General features: G+C 34.6%; 2 protein-coding genes and 1 long non-coding RNA gene across 4 annotated transcripts; 2 read left to right on the forward strand and 1 right to left on the reverse strand.

The window, feature by feature from the left end:
* The first annotated feature begins 307 nt into the window (after positions 1–307).
* LOC145558749 (uncharacterized) lies at positions 308–10573 on the forward strand. Of its 2 annotated transcripts, none has more exons than XM_081620076.1 (11): positions 308–872; positions 1727–1795; positions 3121–3213; positions 3310–3428; positions 3643–3838; positions 5829–6004; positions 6080–6209; positions 7193–7353; positions 8110–8201; positions 8579–8669; positions 10222–10573. In XM_081620076.1, exons 1-11 carry the CDS (start codon positions 564–566, stop codon positions 10265–10267), a joined length of 1482 nt encoding a protein of 493 aa, XP_081476202.1. In that variant the 5' UTR covers positions 308–563; the 3' UTR covers positions 10268–10573. The 2 variants fall into 2 exon arrangements, with proteins under 2 accessions (XP_081476202.1, XP_081476200.1); XM_081620074.1 differs by having other exon boundaries at positions 311–872; positions 8573–8669.
* A 198-nt stretch (positions 10574–10771) lies between these two features.
* Positions 10772–12570, reverse strand: LOC145560144 (uncharacterized). Its single transcript, XR_014093093.1, has 2 exons — positions 12122–12570; positions 10772–11211 (listed from the first exon to the last, which is right to left on the reverse strand). It is a non-coding gene; the product is annotated as an uncharacterized LOC145560144 (long non-coding RNA).
* A 1946-nt stretch (positions 12571–14516) lies between these two features.
* Positions 14517–17622, forward strand: LOC145557927 (F-box/LRR-repeat protein At4g14103-like). Its single transcript, XM_081619102.1, has 5 exons — positions 14517–15023; positions 15079–15588; positions 15729–15911; positions 16005–16296; positions 17522–17622. Exons 1-5 carry the CDS (start codon positions 14517–14519, stop codon positions 17620–17622), a joined length of 1593 nt encoding a protein of 530 aa, XP_081475228.1.
* The last annotated feature ends 721 nt before the right edge of the window (positions 17623–18343 follow it).

The following is an 18343-nucleotide window of genomic DNA, read 5'->3' on the forward strand; positions in this document are numbered from 1 at the left end:
AACTATGTGGAGAATACGGATTATAACATACCAATCGATAAACCAAGCTAAGCTTGGTCTAGTGGTAAAGATTGTACCTTTTAACCTTGAGTTAGGAGGTTCAATCCCCACTAGAGGCACTTTGAGAGTGGGGATCCCTTACTCTTTCCCCCTCGCTCTCAAAGTGTGTGACCAGCAAATATCGAACCAAAAAAAAAAAAAAACCAATCGATAATTAATATTTATACCCCCCACAAGTGTTTAATCAAAAAATTCAAAATAACAAACTCATAAATCGATTCCGTATTATATTTTCCAAAAAAGTAGAGTAAACAATAAACAAAAAGGCAACGAAATCAGTTAGTGTAAAATTAGAGGCTCAATTTTTCCCACACATTCTCACACGGCCAGACCACAATCTTTTTGTTTTTCTGGGCACTTCCTCCTCAAACTCCTCCATTTTTCTTACACCCTTCAATAATCACACATGAACACTTCAATTCTACACATTTTCTTCTCCTTCAATCCATAAATCAACAAATTCAAAAACAAAAACTAAAATCAAAACATAAAAAACCAAAAAAATGGCGACCACACCTTTCTATCTTCTCTCACCTTCTCTCACTATCACTGCATCCACCGACCGCTCACATTCGCCGTCGATAAGCTCCTCCTCCTTCATCAATGGCGGCGGAAGCCTCAGTTTCCGGTCGAATTGCAATTTTATCGCTCTTTCGCCGTCTCCGGCTTACCGGAATAACTCACAATTTAGTAAGAGGAAGCGGAGGTTTATAGTACGCGCTGCTTCGTCGGATTATTATGCTACTTTAGGTGTTTCTAGGTCTGCTTCTGTTAAAGAGATCAAAGCTGCTTACAGAAAGTTAGCTCGGCAGGTAGTTTTTACTTTTAATTTTTGTTGATGATTTTGTGTTAGTTGAGTTTTTGTAGTATTTGAATTTAGGTTTTAATGTTTATTATGAATCTTATGATTATGATGAAGTATTTATTTATTAAGTTGATTGAGATAAGGTAGTTAGAAGAAGAAGGTTATGATTGTTGCTAAGTAGAATTGTAGGATACTAGTATGTTTGGAGGGTTTTATGTTAAGAATTGGTATAGTTGGATTAGTTTCGTAGCGGATCTTGGAGATGTTCGAATGACCGATTGGTTTCGAGTGGATAGGAGTAATTTGTAGCAATGCATATACTACGTAATTTGAATTTTGGGAAAAGTAGAGTGAACTAGATATTGTACTCATTTTCGTGTACTTGAACTCTTTGTTTACCGGTGAAACCGGAATAGTGAGTGGCAGTATATTCTTCAAGCAAAGATTAATGACCATGAAGTGTATTTGTGTAACTTGCGCCATCTCAATTTCCTGTAATAAATATATACTTGACTGATCATGCATTTGATAGATGAAGATGAACTTTAAAAATTGATGTTATGCATTCTACTTTGATTTGGACAATGACGCTGTTAGCAGTAGTAATTTTGGAAGATAATGATGAAACATTTTACTTTTACATCAATGCAACGTATTAAGGCTAAAATATACTCCTTGTTCACTATTCATGACTAGGAAGTTCCGTGTCTTCTTATGCCTTTTTCGCTAGAACTTTGAAAATTTCTTTCTCTCTATAGTTCTTAGTCCATGGAAAGAGCTGTTCTCTCTCTATAGATATGTAGTCTGTTATTCCTATCATATGTTAGCTCCTGATTTGGGTATTTTATCTTTCTATTTAAGTTTCATCCGGATGTTAACAAGGATCCTGGAGCAACAGATAAGTTCAAGGAGATTAGTGCAGCTTATGAGGTATGTCAAAAGTAAGGCTAGTTGTTATTGTAACTTATCGGTTCTTAAAACATAAACTGAAGTTGTATGATCTGTTACAATTGTATTGCTCATTTTCTTGTGGATGTCAGCATGTTATGTTGTTATATTGCTCGTCCTCATGTAGGTTGTCACCTAATTCTATTTATGATCAATCAAGGTTGCCTGCAAAAGAGAATGAGTTTGACCTATAGTTAAGGAACATGAATTTGGGTTAGCTTAGAACTCAAGGCTGGAATATGTTTGGTTTAGTTTGACTTTGATAAAGTCAATTTAATGCATGTTATAAAGAACAATGTTGGATCATTATTTTGCATGGAAAGAGTGAGCAAATGGTATCTTGACTCCAATTATGTTAATCTATTACTTCTATGTCCAGCTTTATGATAGTCTTGCATATACGTGCTGGTACTGCATGTTATTTCTTTTGCTAATATCACGGAAACACTATTTGCCATTGATACAAAATTCAGTTTGGGAATATATTGGTAATTTAAAGGGAGGGGGTTCTCATTTGACATTGCTTTGAATTTAAGAAATATTTTACTTAGTTGCTTGTAATATCGTCTATTTAGTTGCTTGTAATATCGTGCCAAAACAAATGTTGCTTTTAGTGTGAAATGAAGTCATTGTGAATGGCAATTGTCATATTAATTTGTGTTTGTGTCAAAGAATACTCTTTCAGTTTGCTAAGGCTGTACAGTGATGAATCCATTATGGCGTTGCTTGTTTGCCTTAGGCATCTCTATAGTCTAAGGTCCATCACAGGTACAATGGTCGACTTTCAGTGACACTTACCTGTAGCAGCAGCTGCATGGTCTTCATTAACCCTCTATTCTTAAGCATGGTATCTAAATCATCATCAAGAATCTTGTGTGTAAAACATGTAGGACTACCTTCCCCTCGCCTTTAGGGCTTTAATTTTTTTCTTGACTGAAAGCACAATCAAACTGATCAACAATATAAGATGGTTTGATGGAAATTCTTGGTTGCGGATATTGCAGTGCTCCAGATAGGAATAAACCGGCAAGATCATTTAAAATGTGACCGCGGTCATCCTAAGATTCCTAAACCTTTATTTTGTGTTAACAAGATCTAGCTATCCTATGACTTCTGGTGCTCCATTGTCTTAAATTAAAAGTAATGGAGTTGTTCAAAAAGATCACGTTTAGCTTCTGTGATGAAGCCCTCTTGTGGGATCTAAATCCCTAATGCTGGACTTACTTGGGCGGAATCTCTTCTTATGATCTGTGGAATTTCCAGACCTTTCATATTATCTTTTGAACGTTAATGTACAATACTGTCAGGTGTTATCAGATGACAAAAAGAGGGCTTTGTATGATCAGTATGGTGAAGATGGACTGAAAAGTGCTGTTGGAGGAGGAGCTGGTGCCTACACGGTATTGAAGTTTTTGAATTTGATCTTTGTATTTCCCTTTCTGCTATACAACAATATCTGATGTGTGTCTACCCTCTATCCATCCTCTCCCAAAAAGAGCAATCCATTTGATCTTTTTGAGACTTTCTTTGGAGCAAGTATGGGTGGCTTCCCAGGGATGGATTCTGCCTTTGGAACACGTCGACAGGCTACTGTTACTAAAGGTGATGATATACGGTGAGTCTAAGTTCCATTTTTCAGAGCTACTATAAAACTCATTATGAATTTCCCGTTTATTAATTTTCTGATCCCTTGCTCTTACTTTACTTTATTCTTGATGGTCCAAGCTTTTATTTTTTTCTTAAGCTTTCATATAGTGCATAGAACTTTCTTTCTTCACTACTTTTCTAAATTGATGATGAAGTTGACTCATGATTTTAAAGTGTTTCAGCTACGACATGACTTTAGGATTTTCTGAGGCTATTTTTGGGGTGGAGAAAGAGTTTGAGCTTTCGCATTTGGAAACATGTGAGGCTTGTGCTGGGAGTGGGGCAAAAGCTGGATCTAAGATGAGGATATGCTCAACTTGTGGAGGAAGGGGTCAGGTGATGCGAACTGAGCAGACGCCTTTTGGTTTGTTCTCACAGGTTAGAAGTTATTCTGTCATACTTGGTTAAGGTTCTATATTAAAATTGTACCAAATTTACAAACATTAGAGGCAAGTTAGGCAACTCTACTTTCAACATTAGTTTTTGGCTAAAAATGTTGTTTTTTCTGCTCTAATTTTATTATATACTGAATGAAATGCTTAAAGTGCTAATATTTTCTTTGTCAAATGTGCTCTTATTAAGAAGAATCCAATGTAATAATTTGTTAGTTGCATAGCATATTCGAGTCAGCACTGAGAGTACAGTCAGTACAGCTTAATCTTTCGTGCATAATATATTCAAGTCATTCACCAAGAGTACAATCAGTACACCCTTATTTTTTCTTTGTACTGGGGTGCTCATCTGTTACATGTTAAATTATCTTGTATGGGGTTTGATGGGTTCACCTTGGATATATCAAAGATGTGTTGGTTGCTCAAAAGTATGTTTCTGGGACAAATGGATTGTTGAACTGTTTAACTTGCTCCAATTGCAATTTGGAGTTTCACGTCAATGGGAAGAAATAGACCAACTTTTGGTGGCTTTGCTTTTTGTTTATGGGTTCCAAGTTTATTTTCGTAACACTTTGTATAAAATACCGTGAATGTTATTTAGCTTGAAGGTGTGCATATTTGTCTTCAGCTCTCCTTTTGTATTGGGGTGAGTGGGTGACAACCCCTCTCAAGATGTCTTTCCAATTAAATAATAACTTAAGAAAAGCAGTTCGTTGTCACCAATCTAATACAGACTGGGAGTTTTTTGTTACTGTATTGCTAAATTTTTCTTCCCTTTTTTGCCTCTTGGTAGAGCCATAGAGGGAATAAGGCTCCGCTATGAACTAAAAATAGCACGTATTATGTGTAGATCTTATCAAAGATACGAGTCATGCGGCCTTGTAAATTGGGTATTATGTAGAGGGATATGACACCTGCACAATTGGACATTCTTCTCTGGTCATGAAACCAGGACCCAATGTGAAAAAAAATTAACTTCACCTTGAATGAAAAAAATTGGCCTCTTAAGATAGAGAAAGGGAGGAGGTAGAATTGGGAGAAACGAGAGGAAGGTACAGAAGAGGGTGGTTTACTTAGGGCTGTTACTAATATTTTAGAGGACTCATATTCAAATAAACAGGAGCATCTTCGTGATTTTAATAATGACTCCTAAGGTTTTTATGAGTTACCTACTTTTGTTACTGATATACTGGGCTTCTGCTGTCCTCCCTGCTCCTCCTACTTATCTTTGACATTATAAATATTACATATGTGTAAAAAATTTCACGTCTTAAAAGTTTGATATTTAAAAAAATCAGACTCTTTGATGTTGACCCATGCACATCCTTTTTCCCGATTCTGGGTGACACAGACGGATCATGGCATCTGTCAGGATGGAAGTTAAATAAGTTTTTGAGAAGTATAGATCCGCTCTAGGTTGACCATGGAAGTATCATGCCTGAATTGATATAAGGAACTTTATGAACACTCTATATTTCAGATAATATATTATCTTCTGATACGAGGAATTTAAAACAGTGACTGCTGATTACTAAAGTCATAACTTAGCAAATACAGAGTAGTAGATAAGATGATTAAGAAAAAGGTTAAAAAAATCAATTTGTTAATGCAGCAATTGTAACATTACTTAGCAGCAATTTTACGTTGTATGCTAGAAAATTAAGTGTATATCTTATTTGTTGGTAATTGTAACTATTTGGATAACTACTAGTTAAATGATATGCGTCTATCTACTGAATTAACTGTAGTATTCTCCTCACTGAAATGTATAGTCACTGGAAATTAATCTTCCAATGTAGTATGCTATTTGTGTATAACTTTACTTGATAATCTTCATATTGAAATGTTATCTTGTTGACGTAGCATTTCCAATATTTGAGCTGGCAATTATCAATTTGTATCTGACTTATGCTTCTCAATTCTTGGTTTTGCAATGTATTGAGATGAGTATATGCCTTGTCTTTTGGTCTTATTAGGTTTCTGTATGTCCAAATTGTGGTGGCAATGGTGAAGTTATTGCAGAATATTGTCGCAAATGTGCTGGGGAGGGGAGAATTCGTGTTAAAAAGGATATCAAAATCAAAGTTCCTCCTGGGGTCAGCCGGGGTAGTGTTCTCCGGGTTGCTGGGGAGGGTGATGCTGCGCCAAAAGGGTATGTATAGTAACTTCTAATCAGGCTGCTTTCTATATATTTTATTTTATTGAAACAGATTTTCTTGAGTGTCAGGGGTCCCCCAGGAGATCTTTTTGTTTACCTTGATATTGAAGAGATACCAGATATTCAAAGAGATGGTATAAATCTCCGCTCAGCAATTTCTATCAGCTACATTGATGCCATACTGGGCACTGTTGTTAAGGTAAAGTCATTTTTCTATTTTCTTGCAGCAATTTAGGAACTATGCTGAACAGATCAGATTACTTGATTCATAAGTGGTTTTGTGTGTTTAAGCTGTGAACAAGGATTTGCTTGGTAATCTTCCAGGGGTGTGTGCTAAGACTGCTAACTATTGTATTTTGACTTATTACCCTGTAATCTTGGTTTATGTGTGAGTGATGGCGCTCAGATAAAGGTCAAATTCAAATTGAAACATGATTATTATTATTATTATTTTTTTTTCCCTTTGATAGTACATAACTGGGGCATATTTTTTGCAATTGTTGGATGATGGTACTGTTTTACTATGGACCTGAGCTCTCTAACTTCCAATTGCCTAGAAATAAGCTGGTGTTAACCTCACAATGAAATATAACCTGTCCTACAGACCCTGTCCATTTCTTGCAAGTTTTCCGTCATGTTTGATTTCCTTTCTTAAAATTTTCTTTTATTTGGTCAGTGGTGCTGTGATCTTGGAATCATTTTGCTTCCCTCTGGGATAATTCATAGCCATTTTTTGATACCTGTAAAAACCAAAGGCTGGATTTAGAATCTTCAAGATAAGATTCAAACATAATGTACATATGTAATTTTACACTGCCAATTTATAACTATTCATGGTTCTAGGTATGTGTGTTAGTAATAGGATCTATTTATGTGATGCATGTAAAACACTGTTGCCCACCAAGTCAGTGTCTAAATTTTAGTGAATTATTTCTATCTGAAATGTTACGATTCATGCATATACTTATGGGGTTGAACTGCTGGGTGAGGTTGGCAGATGATGTATTCGTTCTGAGCAGTTTTCTTTATTATTTGATGTATTAGAATAATAGGAATCCAGTCTCTTAGATATAAGACGTATGGCTTTCCTGCATTAATTGATCTGTAATGGAGGTATTAACATTTTTCAGTTCTCATTCATTGAAAATTTACATTTATAGTGATTTGCCTTTTCTTTTGCAGGTTAAGACTGTTGAAGGGACCATTGATTTGGAGGTTCCACCAGGTGCTCAACCAGGAGACATCCTTGTTCTTGCAAAGAAGGGTGTACCGAAACTCAACAAACCCTCCATACGCGGCGATCACTTGTTTACTGTAAAAATTACTATACCAAAGCGCATCAGGTGAGCAAATTTTGCGTTGTTTGTTTCACATTTTAATTATCTTGTATGTTAAAGATTTTTTTTTTTTTTTTTTTTTTGACGGAGGTCAGAAGGTACTTACCTTTTATAAGTTTTCCTTTCCTTGAGAACTTCCTGCATCAGTTTACGTTGCAAATTGAAGTTTGTGATTGTCATACTCATACTTGATACTTCACTTTTTTATTTAATATCTGGTTGGTGTTGAATGTTTTAGCATGGTGATACATGGTGCTGGAAATTACACTTTGTTAGCTATGGTTTTGGGTATTTAATTTAGCTCAAACTATGATTTCTATCAAGCAAGGTATCAATGATACTTTCACTTTTGAGAAAGATTCCTGGTTCTCTTTCTAGCAGCAATATTTCTAATTCAGTCGTTGGAATTTCGTGTTTTGGGATTTGGCATGTTATGTGAAATTGTGAATTATATGGAACTTTAGCTGATTAAATAAAAAGGAAACCGAAAGCAATTATTTTCTCTTGAAAGAGGAAAAATATCATTGAATATTGTTTTCTTTATTCTTTGATATGGCTTCATGTTTTATACGAAACATTTTGTGTTTTTTAGCTTGTGTTGGCCTAGTTGCAGAGTATTTTAATTGTTTCTGATTTTGGATATATCACTCGCTATTGTTTGAATCCTTTATCTCTTTGAGTACTTGGTCATGTGATCCAAATGTATTTAAAATCTGTCTTTGAAGTCGAAAGGGCCCTTATATATATGTTACATTTTTTCAGTGTTCGAGAACGTGAATTACTTGAAGAACTTGCTGTCCTTAGTACTACGAAAAGTAACCGTACACGTCCTCGTCCTCAGCCTCGACAAGCCGGTGAGTGATTTTACTCCTATAAAAGAGATGCAGATGTCAAGTCTCTGCCACGGCTGAGATGGCCTTTACCCTTTCATCATAAAAAAAGATCTTTGTTAGACCCTTGATTTGAAAGGCAATTGACTGACTCACTGCTTCATGACAAAGTTGTAGTAGAAAACAGGTTAATGATTCATTTGTTTATCACACTGTTATTTGAAGCTAAAGTTTCGAACATTAGATACTCACTCAACTCTACTGAGAATGATATACTCGTATCTTGGTTTTTCACATAGAAGTGATAATTACTTTGCATATTTAATAGAAAAAGGCTACATTTGCTTCCCATTTTTTCTATCATGAGAAAATAATTATGTGCTCCTTCTGTTAAGTTGAAGTGTCGGAGACTCAGGCAAGTACTGATGCTGAGGAAAGCAAGGAATCAGGAGATCAGAATGACCCGTGGAAGAAAATAAAAGATTTTGCTGGGTAAATTAACTTCTGCCTTCAAACTTCATCTTTTCTCAGTGAGCTTTCAATTTCTTTTCATTGAGATGTTTGTCGTGTGGGTTTGTGTCAAATATTGGTAAGATTCATAAATTTACATGTATTTCTGTCGATTTCACTTAAATAATGCCATTTTGCATATTTAGCTGCACTTCATAGGTAATTTCTGTTTCCTTTATTATTGATGAAAGATGGAAAAAAAGGTTTTTTCTTGTAAATGGATTGGATTTTGCAATATAGAGGAAGAGCTACTATTCACATTTTTGGATATTGTTGTTGTAAGAAGACTGATATGTTGTACCTCTCTTTAGAAGATATTTAAAGGCTATCTGGAATGTATTCTAGTTGAACTAGGATAAATGGGTTTAAACAATTACACAAGAATGTAAATGGTAACTGTCTAATTCTCAACATATTGGTGGAAAAGCAACCTGTTCCTACTTTCCGGGTAATACCTGGATGGCTGAATAGTACCCGAAACTGGAAGACCTAACTTTTACTTGAAATGGAATGGACTCCCTCTGAAAATAATCTGAATTAGGTTAAATTTATAATAGACCCGTTTTGACTAGATACCCGACATGAATGACCTATTATCTGGATATGATCCACGCTAAAGGGACCTGAGTAAATTTCAATCCAAACGTGTTTGCCACCTCTTTGTACGACATTATTAGTCTACGAGTGGTGATTTGTGTCATAAAACATTTTATATAATGTTAGGGTGTCTTTTTATTCATTAGGGGATGAATTGTTGTATTATAATTCAGGGTGGAGTGTGCATCTCACGCAAGACCAGCTAAAAGTATTACATATGCTCGAGCAAATTATAATTGAATAAACATGGTTTATTCTTCCTTAGATTTTCACCAATTCTCAACCTTCAATTTTTTCACTAAGAGTGTTTGGATAGATTTTATATAGGGGAAGGAAAGGGAAAATGCGGGAGTAAGGAAGGGGAGGAAAGTGAGCTTGCATTTTTTATTTCAAATCTTTCCAATATTGGAAGGAGTTGGTTTATTAAAAAGGGGAAGGGAATTGAATCTTCTTCTCATTTACTCAGGTCACTTTAGTTTGGATCATATCCAGATGATAATGGATCCCCTGTTTCCCTTCCTTCGAATTCCCAATCTAACCACAGTGTAATGCCTCTATGTTATTTTCCTCCTGCATCTTGCCTTTTCTTGCTTTCTCCATTCCTCGTCGCTAAATCCTTACAGGCTGGTTTCCAAAAAAAAAAAAAAAAAAAAAAAAAAAATCCTTACAGGTTTACAGTGCTGCTCGAATTTTAAGGTTTATGTAATTTAATACAAGTATGTAGGACTTTTTTTTCATAAACACTCCTGCTTAATATGTTCTCCTCACAACTTTTCTAAAAAAAATGCTCATAATATACAATAAGTTGGGATGCTACTTTGTTCTGATAGAATCATATATTGTATGTAACCAATCAGCTATTCCTAATTGTCTTTTGAGGTTACATATGCTGTTTATGCATCATTTACACATCTAACTAAATAAATGGTTGTGGCAGATCGGTGGCAAACGGTGCTCTAAAATGGCTGAGGGATAATTTGTAGTTGTGATCTCAGCTTGTGATATTGATATCTTCTATTGTGAGCATGCATTTTAAAATGCCTTGAAGGAAGCAAGTGAGAGAGTAAACAGAATCGGTTGCTTGACCAGATAGATTGGCTGCAGTTAGGACAATTTTTTGATTCTTTTGCGCAGTTTGTAAATGGCTCAAGCTGATGGTGCCTTTTTTCTACCTATTGTAATGCAATGCGCAAATGTAGAGTAATATAGACTCTTTTTTGAACAGATGACATGATTCAGGGAATTACAATGATTGGTAAATTGAAGAGTATTAACCACTTGGTGTTTGAGCGCGCTCCTTTCTTGTTAAAGGAATGCAAACAATTGTTTTACCTGCAGAGACTAATAATTTTTCTTGAATCAATTATAAATAATATCTTTCAACTAAACTACCTTTTGTAATTTTTGAAAAAAATGACTCTTCTCGATTCTTAAAGTTTTTACTGCCCTCTTGTGAAATTCATTCAATCTGGTATCAATAAATAATATCGGTTCAATCGTCAATTCGTCATTGCTTATAAAAAAAATTCGTACACAAAAGATGTTATTTGAAAGACATTGTTTACAAAACTTTGCATTCAAATCGTTGTTTGTTATAAACGCCGATTGATTTACATAATTTTGCTGTAACTTCATAATAATATGAAATTGAATCTTTGTTTCCCTCTTGGCTCCAATGTCTGCATTGCTTCAACATATAACCATGATATTCAATAGTGTCGATATCCTGCTATCACATTAGGGGTCATTCTTTACGACTACTGTTAGATAAAAGCAGAATAGATATGACTACAGGAGAAGAAATCATCAGCAAAGCCAGGGTTATGTTGGGTTTGGTGATGTCGGGGATAATAGCACTGCCGTATTTGATCAATGCTGCACCGAAAATAGAACCAGCAGCTAACTTCAACAAGTATGTAACGTCGTCCTGCATTGTTAATGGCAAATGCATCATGTAATCATGTTAAGAAGCAAGAAAATCCTACTATTTGTCTACTGCAGGGTTATTTAGATTGGTTTTTTTTTGGTGTTTAGAGAGTCATCACAAGGACAAAGATGAGAATCGATCCCAAGATCTTCTGAAATCGGAAGGGGAGCATTAACCACTTGAGCTATCCCTCACTCTCGGGTTATTTAGATTGGTGGCATTGCTAGATTTGTTAGAACAATTAATTTATAAAGTTTAAGAGTGGCTAGAGTTACCCTAAATTCCTTTGTCAATATGATATACGTAGTATAAGAATGTCTAGGGTACTGAAGTTGGAGTGTATAACATTATACCTTGAATGTCACTAGAAAATCAACACTTCATAAGTTTCACTAAAATTGAACAATATATTTAGATGTGTGAGTGTCATATCAAGTGTTGCAATTTAAGTAAAACGGAGGAAGAATATCAATTTTACATTTATAAAGTGGTTAGAGCTTCCTTCCCGGTACCAGGAGATTTAGGATCGATTCTCACTCCCGCCCTTTATGGCTCTCTAAACACCAAAAACACATGATCGTTATCTTAGTAGACACTTTCATGTAGAAATGAAAGGTGAGCATGCAAGTAACTTTAAAACCCAGGTTCAAACTCATAGGTAAGAATCCAATAATTCATACTTGTGTCTTTTTTTTCATATGCCTATAAAAAAATTAAGACGGGTTCTAAAAAATCCCAGCAAAAAAATTGAAAAATTATCTTCATCTGCTTAAAATGGTTGGTAGATACGACAACAAAATCAAGATTAAATACACTCACCATTCATATAGTACCTAATTTTGATTAACAATGGCCGAATTTTGGGGAAAAAATATGAACAAAATTAAGAGAAAAAAAATAGAGTATTAACCTGAAGATTAGGAGGAACTGAGTTTGAAGGTGAAGTTGGTTCAGAAGAATTGGGGCCTGAAGAAGCTCGAACAGAAGGAATTAATGGAGGTCGAATTTGATATTGGTAGTTTTTTATGGTTGTTTTTGTGACTGTGATTGTTAAAGGTGAAGTTTTGGTGTAGATGGAAGTTGGGAGAGAGAAACAAAGAGTTGGTGCCAAAGTGCACAAGTTAGTTGCCATTAGATTTGGGTATGGTTTGATAAGCTTCACCAATTGTGTTAAATTGAATAAAGAAAAACACACGGTTTTGAAGTCACCTGTTGCAAGGATATCTGGAGTATTTTTGGGTCACGTGAGGGTTAATGTCGAAAATTTAAGGTCAATAGTCGGATTCTGACCTAAGTCTTAATTACCAAAACATAGGCCATTAACCCTCTCACACCAAAATTCATCAATTTGTCTTATATATGGTTGGCCTCACCATGTGACCGTTTGTAAAAAAAACAAAGTAACTCCTGTAATATGACTGAGCAACCCCTGCAATTCTACAAATAATGACGAAGTAATCCTTGTAATACTTAACTAGCCTCTTGGCCCGTTCGATGCACGGGTTCTTATTTAGGTTATTTCATATGTAGGTATATTTTTCAATAGTTGAAACTTTTGATATGAAATACGAAGTAATTGTTTCATTGCTAAAACCTAAAAGGAAAAAAAGAATGAGGGTGGAACTGTAGAAAAAGATAAAGGAATTTAGATACGTATAAATACATGAAGATTGTAGGATATGAAATGACATATTAGTTTAAGTTATATTTTAAGTTTATTAGTTGAAAAGACAATTTTTAAATAATTAAATTCATATGTTTTTTTGATGTATATTAATTGGTTCAACTTTATTTTATTATGATGGAAATGAAACACTTCATTTTCTTAATTGAATTTGCAAGTTATAAAATGTATAAAGACTTAAACAAAAAGATCAAAAGGGGTGACATGTGTCATATGTGGTTGTGAGTGACTTGTGATGACATGTGTCATATGAAAAATTATGGTTTGTGTTTTTAAATACTAAGTATAGATGATGATCCATGTAAGACTAACAAAGTAATCTCATATAACCAAATATAAGAATTTGTGTTTTAATATTAGGGCCACTAGACAAAAATTATCCCAACAATAACTCACCCAAGCCCACTTAATAAGTTAATAATCACCTCTAAAATTCACGTTCCCACTAGAGTTATCAATTCGCATGATCGAATCGGGTCTGATAAGATCGGATCGAGTCAGGTCACATTTTAAAGTTGTTACGTCCACGTGAGTACAAACCTAAATTGGATATTTTTAGGGTCGGGTCGGATCAGGTGTGTTTTGGAGTTTTGACACCTCTAGACTCTAGTTCCCACTCCGAATATAGGCAAAGCAAATTATAGAAGTTGTTAGAGGACCAACTCAACCAAAAGCTTAAGCTGATGGTTGAGGCCCAAGAATATGTTTTATACTCTATCACGCCCCCTCACACGAGAGCCCGTTTGGGCTAGAAGTGTGGATGCAGCATGGGCCCTCCTCATACCCAGCGCTTAATATTCCACCTGAAAGTGGGGGGTGGATGAGATTCGAACCCGTGACCTTTATGTCACGCTGGCTCTGATACCATGTTAGTGGACCAACTCAACCAAAAGCTTAAGCTGATGGTTGAGGCCCAGGAATATGTTTTATACTCTATCAGAAGTAACCCTCTGGATTTTCTACGAGAACCCTCTGCAACCACGGTAATTCTCTCTCCACTCTTTCGACTTATTCTTTTTGAATTTTTCTCCCAAATTTAAGGTTGGTGATTGAAATTTGAGTGACGAGTTTTAGATAATTCTCTAATTCCTTTACCCTTCTTGTAATTTCCAATATTATTCGTTGAATTAAAATTTGCCCTTTCGCTTGCACCAAAAAAAAAAAAAAAAAAAAATTGCCCAATTGACAAGAAATTCGGGAAAATGTAATAATATTGCTTAAGCTTGATATTGTGTGAAATTTTATGCACTTTATTATTAGTTAGAGTTAATTTTATTATTAGACATAGTAGTAGTTCGTCTATGTGACTATGTATGTGTTCTATCAATTTTAATTACGGAATTTTTTATGTCTTACAAATAATACCCTTTTGTTGCAATTAACGTAGGTAGTGTGATTTTGTATTTGGTGGTTTGGTAATCAAGTAATATAATCGTCATTTGTGTGTTAAAATAAAACTAAGAGTCAATTTATTTTTATATTCCTTCCATCTCTAAAAGTTCGACTTTTTGATACTGTTTAGGAAGAACTTGCATAGACGGATATTCAACAGTGTCTTCTAATTATTTATTTATTTTATTCAGAGCAAGAATCAATTCTCTTCGAGAGTTGAAATAGGCGAATGGATTGTAGCTTTAAACAATGTACTGCAACTTGTACTACTGCAAGGGATGTGCAAAATCACAATGTTAATGAAATATTGGTTGATAGGCTCACCAATTTGCCTGATGAACTGTTAATTCAGATCATATCTCTGCTTCCTACCAAGGATGCTGCTGCTATTTCCGCCTTGTCTAGGAGATTTAGGCGTGTTTTCCCTTTAATTACGAGCCTTGACTTTGATGTTTCACCTGTATCTTTTTGTTTGAAACATCCCTATGCAACTGAACGTTATCCTACTTTCGTGAGCTTTGTTGATACTGTACTCCAAGTACACAAATCGCGGTATCTTACCAAGTTTAGGCTTAAAGTTAGCAGGGAGGACTTTAATGCGGTGTACTTTGATGGTTACACTTTTATTGGGTGTCAGGCAAGTTGTCTCCCTGACTTGAAATCCCCGCGACTTTATGCGTGGATCTCTTATCCATTGACCCTTTGTGGCCTTAGGGAGCTTGACCTTAGTATTCTGGTGAGTGAACCTGGTGATTCTCAGTCCAGCTATTTTCACATGTGAAACATTGGAGGTGTTGAAGCTTGAGGTCAATATCGACCTTGATCATGTTTTTACCATGCCAACTTATCGTCTTCCAAACTTGAAATCTCTCCTCTTATCTGCGTCTGTCATATCTGATGATGGCTTTCTGCCGAGGCTAGTTTCAAGTTGCCCTGTACTTGAAGACCTTACATTCAAACCCTCTATGAACGTTGCCAAAATTTTCGCTATCACATCAAGTTCCCTTCGAAGACTCTGTTTGCTGCCTAATTGTCCTTTTAATATAGGCGATAACAATGCTTGTGTGCTTATCAGTACTCCCAATTTAGAGTACTTGGAATATTATGACATTATTTTACCAAATCGTTACAAAATCACAGTAATGCAGTGTCTTGCTAAAGCAGTTTTGGCATTTAAAGAATTCTTACAATTTGATGAAATATATGGACTAAATGCTGAAAATGTTGAGAAAATGTTATTTAACCTCTTAAGACCCTTGTCTTATGTTCAACATCTATCATTGCTAGGTTGTTTGACACTGGTATGTGTAAATCTTTGATTTTGTTTTAAGCTGAATCATCTCTTTTTTCATCCTTATCTGTAGTAAAAGTAATTCATGTTTTCTTTACTTTATAAACTACTTTGAATTTAATTTTACAACTGGTTTACCTGTGGTTGTAGGTGCTCAAATGTGTTGATGAAAAGGTCTTAAAGGATCATTTACCCTTGTTTTCACATCTTAAACATCTAGAGCTGGGCGCCGTGGGTGATGCTATAAATAGTTACTACTCGAGTACACCGTTGTTTGGCTTGTTCCCCCTTCTTAACTGTTCGTCTGTCTTAGAAACACTTGTTTTTGCAGAGGTTAGTGTCTGGATTTAGTGTCACTTTACATATGTACTGATAACTGATGTACATTGAATCGATTACTTACAGACAATGTTGTTTACTTTGCAGGGACTCGTTGATGGTTATTGTGCCAGATTATGTAACGGAGAGGCACAGGAGTTGGAACGAGAATTTGTTAGTAAAGATCATGAAATTCCTTTAAGTTGCAGGTATCATCTCAAAAGAATAGTGATAAAGAAATACTATAGAAACGAACGGGGAGTAGGAATGGTCCCTTTTCTCCTTAGGAAAGTAGTAGCATTGGAGGAATTGGTCATATTTCGAAACCAGGTTTCTCCAATTCCAGATGAAATGACAGTCTTGAACTCATTGAAGAGTTTATCAAGAGCGTCAATCAATTGTATAATTCAAGTACGATGATCAACAAAACATGGCAGTCCACAAGTTAAAAATACACACACACATGAGCATGCAGGCCATTAGGGCTATATTCGGTTCAACTTATTTTAGTTGATATCAATTTAATTAAGAAATAATCAAATCAAACTAGATCATGTTTTGTTATTTGCGTTTAATTATCGTTGAATATATTTATTTTCGTTGTTGCAAAAATTATGAAAATATCATATTTGGAGAGTACATATAAATACCAAACTAATGACATCTCATTGATAATTTTTATCTTACAAATTAGTGTACATATTAGGTTAAAATTTGGTTAAATCTAAAAATTAGACCGTATTAGAAAAAAATCAGATTAAATAAAATCATGTTAAATGCACATAGTCTAAAAGTACCTACAAGGCTACAAGATTGAATCAAGGTCTGCAAATTGTTTAAGGAATTCCAACCAGAAAAAGGTGTCGATTAGACAATTTTGCACTTACTATATTAAGAACTAATAAACATTGTGACTAATCCATTTAATCAATATATCACTCCATCTAATCCTTTAGGTTCTTCACATTTATTTTGACTTTTTTTTTTTTCACAAAAAAATTTCATGGATTATAAAGAGGGAGTACATAATATAATCACAAGTATAATAATGATATGAATCATGCACAAGTATCATACAAGGCATGGATGGATAAAGTGTTGATGTTGATCAACTTTATCAATGCTTGGTTGTGTTTGATATATTTAGATTTGACCAAACTTTGTTGTAATATATCACATCTGATTATTTCTGAAATAATTGGATATCAAATTAAATAGGTTTCTCTTTGTCAAAAAAAAAAAAAAAAAGGTTGATTAAGACACAACGAGAAGTCGACAAGTATAACATTACCATGTATGAATCTCTTTACTTGGGTTATAAAAAAAAATTACTCCATATATTTATTTCCTCTTGCAAATGGGTGCAAGCAAGCATAGATGTTTTATCAAATGAATGGTTCAACGGTCAAAATATTAAAATAAGCGATGAAAACAACCCATAATCCCTTATAGATCAAGATCTTCAAAGTCTGGAGCAAATTATAGTTGTCAAAATACAACTCAAATAGCTTGGTCCCCCCTCTAAGAAATTTTCACAAGTTAAACTTTGAAGGTTCAAGAATAAGCGAAAGTAGCTCCTTTTGGTTTTGTAATTAGAGATCATAATGAGAACCTTATTCTTGCAGGGGCAAAGGCTCTCCATCCGAACACTTCAATTCTCGAAGCGAAAGCAATGAACCTAAGAGAAGGTTTAAAAGGAGCTAACTTCTTGGCATTCGTAATCTGATTATAGAAGACGATAATCTTGTAGTCATAAATGTCATTATGAGGACGTATCAAATCTCATCGGAGATCAACAACATCATTTGTGACACGGAATTAGCTTTGAACACTCTTGATTCTCACACCGTTCACCATTGTTGTAGGGTTACGAATATGACGACATACTACATGGCAAAGAAGGATACCACCATGAAACTTTACTTTAGTTCTTTGATAATTTTGCGCCTTTCTTCTCCATTATAATCTAAAAGAATGCTTTAGGTCTCCTCAATCAAAGGGGCTAACCTAGCTTTTCTTACTCAATAGGAAAAAATGTCTTATCAAATGGCAAACTAAAAGATAAATGGTTAAAATTTTGTACTGTTCGTGTCTTCGTGATGAAACACTAACTTCAAGATAGATATTTTTTCTACTACTCCATACGCATTTACCAAGATGATAAACTTGTATTTTTATTTTTTTTCCTAATAAAACCCAATTCCTATAATTATAAATTATAATCCCACTAGATGAAGCCTGTGCGATGCACGGTTTGTTAGTATTTTCATAAAATATATTTTTCATATTTATGTGATTAAAATTGTTATTATATTAGTTTTAAAATATTAGATAAAATTCCTAATCTCAAAAGATAATATTTTAATTTGTATTTAATTAATTTAAACTTTAAAATCTCATTCGCCAATTTTGCTTACGTGACATTTGAATTATTTAATTGTAAAAGA

The sequence above is a fragment of the Chenopodium album genome, chromosome 9 (genome assembly GCF_948465745.1).
Source record: "Chenopodium album chromosome 9, dcCheAlbu1.1, whole genome shotgun sequence".
Taxonomy (NCBI): Eukaryota; Viridiplantae; Streptophyta; class Magnoliopsida; order Caryophyllales; family Amaranthaceae; genus Chenopodium; species Chenopodium album.